At 35.1% G+C, this 8,153-nt stretch overlaps 1 protein-coding gene across 1 annotated transcript in view; it reads right to left on the bottom strand.

The window, feature by feature from the left end:
* LOC119837657 (mothers against decapentaplegic homolog 6) overlaps positions 1–576 on the bottom strand; it is a 28,930-nt gene extending 28,354 nt beyond the window's left edge. The window contains exon 1 of the mRNA XM_038363379.1: positions 197–576. Coding sequence (XP_038219307.1) covers positions 197–458 — 262 coding nt within the window. The 5' untranslated portion in view covers positions 459–576. The remainder of the gene's footprint in view (positions 1–196) is intronic.
* Between the last annotated feature and the right edge of the window lie 7,577 nt (positions 577–8,153).

Here is an 8,153-nt window from a genome sequence, read left to right as displayed (position 1 = left end):
GCTGAACGTTCACGTGCTAACGTGGAAAACTACTTAAATATTCATCATGTCCACGGAACGAACGTGGAACGCGGAGGTAAGAGTCGCTCACAACTTTCTAAAGGCACCACACGAAATCACCCCGATCGAAAGGTTCGTCTCCGGTCTCCACTACACATGTTTACACTTGTTGCGCGGGTCGACGGCCTGCACGTACCGGGCTCGCAGAGTCGGCTAAAGTGGTAGGGGTTGCAGCAGAGCTGGTCCTCGCAGGAGGGCAGGCGACGCAGCTCGGCGAGGTCCCGCAGGTCGGGGAAGCGGAAGGCGCGCGCGGCCGCCAGGCGCAGCGCCGCGGCGGGCACGCAGCCCGACAGCGGGCCCGCGTCCAGCGCGCTGGCGAGCCTCTTCAGCTGCTCGTCGGGGACGGAGGGCGCGCCGGCCGCTGCCAGCCGCCGCCGGAGCGCGCGTCTCCGGAACATCACATGTCACGTCACGAGCGCGGCCGCCCGCGCCGCGCGCTACACTGCCAGCACGACATACTTGACGGCGTGCGGCCTCACTACTGACGAGTGACGGCCGAGCGCTGCGTGCCGTGACGTCCGCGGCACGGGTGTGACGCCTCAATAACAACTTTTCCCCACATCCGCACATCGACTACTGTTGCTCGTTTTGCCGCTATTAGTTCGTTGTAGTACACTGTTCTACCAGGAACAAGTCCCTTTTATGTGCTTTAATTTATACCCACATATCTCTTTCTTTCTTTTTTTTCATCATAAACAGTCTTGTAGAATATAAAACTTTATGTCGGTATCGTTAAAACAAATAACATTAATTTTAAAAATGTTTATACAATTAATCCGACTGAATGTTAAAAAATATGAATATTTACCAACATATTCAAGTAACTGTCATCTAGTAATAAGGGGAAACTATAATGGACAAATCGAATCATTTCAGGCGACTTATTTTTTATTTCACATTTTGAGGCAATGGTTGCAACTAAAACTTTTCAATACAAGAAACAGATTTCATCATGTTCACTAAAAACCCGAAGAAATTGTCATAAATTAACAACGACGTATTGTTTATTTTATAAAAAAAAATTATGTGACGTAAAATTGAACGCGTTTTCATTTACTTCAGAAGAATCTGTGCTAACTTATTAATCAAATTCACAAATCCGAGATTAAATAACTAAAAATATAATGTGCAATAAGCTCAATCGCCTATTAACAAAAACTCCCACAATTATTAATATCTCCCCATATGTAGGGTAATCTCCCGCGCTGGTCGCACCAACGGGGGGGTGCAGTAGACGCGCGGGTGGCGGGGGCGGCTGGCGCCACCGGCGGCGTCAGGTGCCTGCGCCTGTGTGCGTGCGGCGCCACCGTTCATGCCGCGCAGAACTGTTAAGCTCATACTTTGTAGTTATATGAAAACCGCCTCTGAGAGGTTTTATGGTTTTTAAATATTGTTTTTTGGCATATGCTTCGTACTTGTGTTGGTCATTATAGTAAATTATGTTACAACTGACTGTATTATTGTATTGATTTATATGTTAGAATGAGTAGTAAAATTGTTTTTTCATAATTTTTTTAAGTAAATAAATGAAACATTAAGGAAGCAAATGTTGCTAAAGAAGTATTTTTCTTAACCATTATAGATAACAATATTTGCTATAAGAGGCATGTACTACTTGTCAAAAAACACATATTAAAAAGTAAATTTGTATGAAACAGTGCGAAATATTGATGTAGAAACAAAAATACATTAGAATCAATCCAATACTTAACCATTAGAATAGCGCATGAAACTAATCATATTTTTTAATTACTGACAAACAATCTATAAAACGCTACTGTGAAGACTCAAAAAACTTATTCAAATTATCGCCTATGTCACATCTATAAAAAAATCGGTCGTTAATCTATGGTTCGGCGGAATGCGCTCGGCGAGTGGCGACATAGCATCAAGTTAATAAATAACAATGCGTCCGCACCGCGTAGATAACGCCGAATCTTTGACATCTCGCCCGCGCGCGGTGTGTGCCCGCCTTAACAGCTCCAGTTGGACCAGTGTGTAAGTGCCTTTATTCTTCGATATTCCTTTTTCAAATTTCTATTCTGTCATAGATAAATATTTACAGAGGTCTTATGCTCGAAGCAGATGGTACACGGTATAATAATTTTTTTGTTAATTTAGTATTGATACAATATAAAATATATTTTACTTTAAATCATCTGGTTCGTTGGTACAAATTAAAACGGCGGCCGCGCCCAAAGAAGGTAAAGTAGTTAGTGCCGTTCCTTAAAATACTTCAAGGGGGAGTTTACATAAAAGGTATGCATACAACTTATTAAGTTGAACTTAACTTATTTTATTTTATTTATTTATTCTTTATTGTGCACTTAATTAACTTACTGATTTAATATAAAATGTTTTTATACGTATCGATTTGCATCATGTGGAATATCGTCTGAACTGTTTTTTGCGAACAATTATACGTGAAATTCGTTGATTTTATTAAGTTTGAAAAGTTGAACCCGAATTGTTTGAATCTTTATAAAAAGTTTCAATACTTTTATTTAATACTCGGTAGCCTGTATGATCTTTTGCCTAAATTTTATTCACCCCTAACGGTCCACTGGTTTAAGCGCTACGCATACACGGACGCACATCTTACGCCTCTAATATAAATAGTTTTCATAATTACACCGGTAGTTAGACATAAAAAACTCAAGATGCGCAGCTGTCAGCTGACAAACAGGATAAAAACAAAATGGTCGAACATAAAAAGGTTTCCTGAGCCCACCTGGACCCTTCTATATTGCCCTTGCAACCCTGCTTTTGATGTGTCTTAACTGACTTTAAAATTAGAGGTTCTTCGTACATAATATATTGGTATTCTTCGTATTATATGTGTCAATTATTATTTTAAGAATAACTAAAAAATAAAAGCAAGAAATATTTTTATTGCGGGTTTGCATACATAATTAACAAAGCAGATTAAATTAATAGAAAACCTAGTCTATATAATATGGTCTCTACTCTAATTTATAGTATATACTTAATACTTTATATACTCTTTAGCTTTAGTCTATACCATAACTCGGACCCGATTAGCTGATCTAAAGTAAGGGCCACAAATATCCATTTAAATCCTTTCCCATTTTATACAAAAAGGTACCAACGATCTAGTAAATTAAGCAACGACGAAAAAATCAACAAAACTACCTAATAAAGATGCAAAAAGAATGTTCAACATCTCATTACAAATTGAATGAATAACGTTGTACAGCCGTAAAATGGTAGTTTGTTGAATGAATTATAAAACAGTCTACTAAAGGTCAGTCACCACTCCATCATCTTGGCTGTGATTCAAAACTATCGGCAGCACAGAATGGTGTCATTATTGTAGTGTTGTCGGGTGTCGCCGACAGATGGCGCTGAAAACAATTTTCATTTCGGCACTTATTTTTCATATCGATATTTCAAATTAGCGATGTATTTTGTTTTTGAGAAAATGCAGATGACACCGATTATTTATACAGTCACAGCAATTAAGTACATTTTATAAAATGCTGAACATAAAATTATTAATATTGGTGAAATGTACGGCGAAGAAAATTAATCCAATTTTTTTTATTATTTCTTTAAAGATCGGTAATTGGGAATGAGTTTTTATAAAATACATAAAGTGACATAGTCGACAAAGAACCACGGTTAAAGTTTTTAATCGTTCAAATCGAAGCCAATAAATGTTCTGGCAATATCAAACCGTTATTTGATATTAATTAATTGTAGAAGAATAGTTAATTACGTAACTTTACAATTAATATTTGTTTGTTAATTGTTATATATTGGTAAAATTTTATGGTTTTTGGTCTGTCAATAATAAAAGAACATGTTTTATAAGACATACAATCGCTGCACAAATGAAAAATCAAACAATCTTCTCTAAAGAGAAATTAATGTTCGATAGTTTTATTTAGAGCAATAAATACTTTAAAATCGTAAATGTATTTATTAGCCTTTTTGCGTGATATTTTTATATTTTTTGGAAGATTTATTGCAATATAATATTGCGCTTTTAAACAAATATATTTTAAATGGTTAACAGAAATTTTATTTTAATATTTATTGAGTTATTTACAAGCAAAATATTTCTAGTTTGTGTTAAGATTTTGTCAGTCACAGATAATATTTCAATTTGTTATCCAAAGAACCCTCAGGCTCCAATTATAATATATTTTAAGGCTAAATAAAAAAAAATTATGAATGAAATGTGTACATTGTTTGTGTATAAAATGAGAATGTTCGTGCCTGAGTTTTGTCTATGAAGAATGAGTATTGCTTAAAATTATGCAAATAAATTTACTTTACTTGCTAATTAATAGTTTATAATCAACACTACAAATTATTGCTTTCTTCTGCAAATGAATATTTCAAAAAGCCAAAAAATAAATATCGCAACAAAACAATAAACTGTTTGCACAATCTACACAACTGAATAAATTATATTACATACTCTTATAAACTCTAACGTCCAAAACACATAATAACCACACCGAATTCATTTGTAAATACGTCCGCGCAAAGCTCGCGACATCGCGACGCTTACTCGACGGTAGCCAAGCTAGGAATGGCGCGAAATAGGGAAATATAATGAATGGATTGGAAGCTTTTATTGCATGCGGGAATTCGGTACGAACTTGGTAATTTTTCGTTGATACGTGTTGTGTTTCTCATTCATGTCCTGTACGCAGGATATACGAAGGATAAATAAAACAAATTTATCCTTTTATTGTACTAAAATAATCGTATATTCCAGGAATACAGGTACAATGATGACGTTTTTTAGCATGCTTTTCTGTTTGCTACATCTGTATGTTTGGATATGACCAATTTCTTTAGACTCGATTTTGACCCACTTAAAATGGACAGTTTTAATTCAAACTTTGTACACTTCTCTAGGATCGGTGACAATACAATAATTTCATGAGTTTATTTTACTGTCGTGATGGGAATGGCCTGGGCTGAATAGTTCCCTCACGTGTATTCTGCAAAAGATCAAGGGGGAAAATTTAATAGATTCTAGTATTAAAGCGAGTTATTTAACTATATGTATTATATATGTAAATGAGATATACAGGTACTAATTTATACAAGATATGGATCTAAAATATTCGGTATATGTATTGTAAAAAATATTTTTTTCTTTTACATTTCAGTAATATGGAAATAGTTCGAGATGTTATTTATATGAATATAATTTTTATAGGACCAGACTACGTTCTGCTTCGAGGTTTTGCTTTAATTTAATGAATCATTTAAATAAACACGATGTAAATGCTTAATATTACCCTGAGAGCAGGAAAAATATTCAATGCTTTATAGTGATGAATGGTTTCATTTTAATCGATCAAGCAGTTCTCGGAATATTGTTGGCAGAACATGGAGTTGCCTATAATTAAATGTTTATTTTAATATTGAAGACAGCAATTACAAAAAGATGGAATACATACAAAAATAACGTAACTGTCTATTCGTTTCCGTTCACTATAATTACCTTTTAGTTTCATATCTTACAGTTATTACGTAACAAATCATTTTAAGACGCAAAGAACAAAAATCCAGATTTCCAGAGAAACATAGAGATCAGAAATGAAGGCACGCGCTGCGCCCGTTGATGTCTAATCGCCACGCCTTTTTGATTTTTTGCTATAATCAAACTATTTCTGTAGTTACATCATATAAAAATCATCATGAATGTAAACAATGAGTAGATTTTTCAGTAACACTGAATTTTCAATATCACTATTACATTTTATACTATAAAAACGCTTCCCGCTCTGTGTCTTCACGTCTGCTCAGATCTTAAAAACTACTCGACGGGTTTTGATGTGGGATTTTCAATCGACAAATTAATTTAAAAGGTCGGTTTATTGAAACCGTGCGATGTCGGTGAGACGCTAGTCTTAAAATAAAAGACACAAATGAATTTGTTATCTAGACTAACCGTTGCGACAGTTTTTACGACCAACTCTGACAATGGTTCATACCCTGAATATTACGTCAGAGAGTGTAAGATCACTAGACTCTTAATATTTACCTTTATTTTATAAAAACCATTTTAATTAAATGTATTTTTCTTTTGCGTCATTTGTTCGACTGCCCTTTGTAATTAAAATGTGTTTTCTAAACTTTAAGTTAAGATTAGTTCCTTCCTTTTCTTAGAACCAACTCTGGATCTTTAGCAGAGAAAGAGGCTTGAAAACCTACAAAACCTATTATTTATGATGGGAAGCTTTCTATATGAAATCGTAATTGTACACAAAGTTTTATTACTTAGCTTATACTCAGATGAAATATTAGCAATCGCGTAATTCCATAACAAGTATTATTAATTATTATACAATCTACATAAAATAATTTAAATTCAACCATTGTTTAAATATTGCCTTATTGTACCATAAAATTTGTACAAAAGAATTAAAAAATCAATGACTACAAGTGCGCAACATATATTCTCTCGCAATACTTATTTTAACAACTAAACATCATAAAAAAATAAACCATAAACACAATAAAACATAATTGTTAAAAATTAGACAATATTACTGTATACAGGGCAATAAACATACAATTTACCTGCAAGTGGAGAGAAGTCTCGATCGGCGGACAGACGGCGCTGCGGCGTCGAGGCGGGCGGCGGCGGCCGGCGAGCCGGCGCGACACAGAGCGGCCAGATGCACAATTTCTTATTTCATAAAAGATCATTTTTACTAGCTGATACACGCGGTTTTGGTTAAATACTTTACAAAAAATCTTAATATGTAGAGTCACCAATTATCCGTCATTCGGACAGACCACCATATCATACTCTTTTTATATAATTGTGTAAATCAAATTAAACCTCCTAACGAACCACTTTTCTGTCAAAATACAAATGTATGGCTGAAATACCACGCGGTACGCGTATACGCGGTAAAAATGTTCTATATTGTGTAGAACTTCCCAATTTCTTTTTGTTAATTTCCGTATTATACTCCACGTTTTACTCGTCATTTTAATAGAAATAGCCGGCGTCCAAGTTAATTTTCACACTGTACGTAACACAATTAAACTTGCTATCGCCAATTAAACTATTAAGGCGTATCGTTAATGATTGTGGTTCAAGAATAAACGTAACTAAACTGACTAATTTTGATTAAAAGTACATTAGAAGTTCATGAGATTTTGTTAAGACCAAGAGATATAAAATCTGTGCAGGCATTTTGTCAAAATAATGTTCAAAATTTTTATATTTATAACTAACGTCTTCAAATCAAAAGCCTAAGGATTGGTCCTTCAGAATTTATAATAATATACGACTAGTTTTAATAAATAAAAAATGTAGTTAAATTGAACTTTAAAAAACCTAATGAAACGGAATTTCACACGAGCGCCTTGTATAATATTATATTATCTGTGCCAGCTTGCAATATTATATTTTAGTGACGCTTGAACGGAAAATATTTACGAATGAATCGAATCAAACTCAGCTTTACGTGATTTATGAATATGAAATAAATGGAATAATTCGTATGATGAATGGCGTATCGATACCTCCTCTGTATCTTTTGTTTTATTAATATTTGTAAGTCACTCTTCATTAATCGATTAGGGACATCAGTTCTGTGCCCCGGCTATGCCCGAGGTAAAACGTATTCAAAAACAAATGTCGCTTAATGATAATGAATGCTCTTAATGAAAATGTTTCTAATGGCAAAAGAATTTTCAAAATCAGTTATAAGTTTTTTTAACAGAGGTTCTCAATTATTTTTTTTTACGTTATTATATCTATCTTAATATTAAAAGGAGCTTATGTTTTGTGACGTTGCAAGGGGTTATAAGTATCGTGATCTATTGAACCGATTTCAAAAATATCTTCATCGTATGATTCGTCAGTAATATGTTATGTACCACGGGCGACGCCGGGCCGACCAGCGAGTATTAGAGTATGTCATGGACTTTATATCGATGATCGGGTTGGCTCAGTGGTTAGTGACGTGGAGGGACGTGGAGGGGCTGGACGGCCGGTCAGTGGTCTGAGATACTCGACCGACCCGACGGCCAGGGGTCCTTATAGCTGGCTGGCTGGTTGGCTGGCTGGCCTGAAGGCTGGCTGGCTG

This window comes from Zerene cesonia, chromosome 3 (genome assembly GCF_012273895.1).
Source record: "Zerene cesonia ecotype Mississippi chromosome 3, Zerene_cesonia_1.1, whole genome shotgun sequence".
Classification (NCBI taxonomy): domain Eukaryota; kingdom Metazoa; phylum Arthropoda; class Insecta; order Lepidoptera; family Pieridae; genus Zerene; species Zerene cesonia.
Note: the sequence above shows the minus strand (reverse complement) of the source record. Positions and strands in the feature narration are given on the sequence as shown.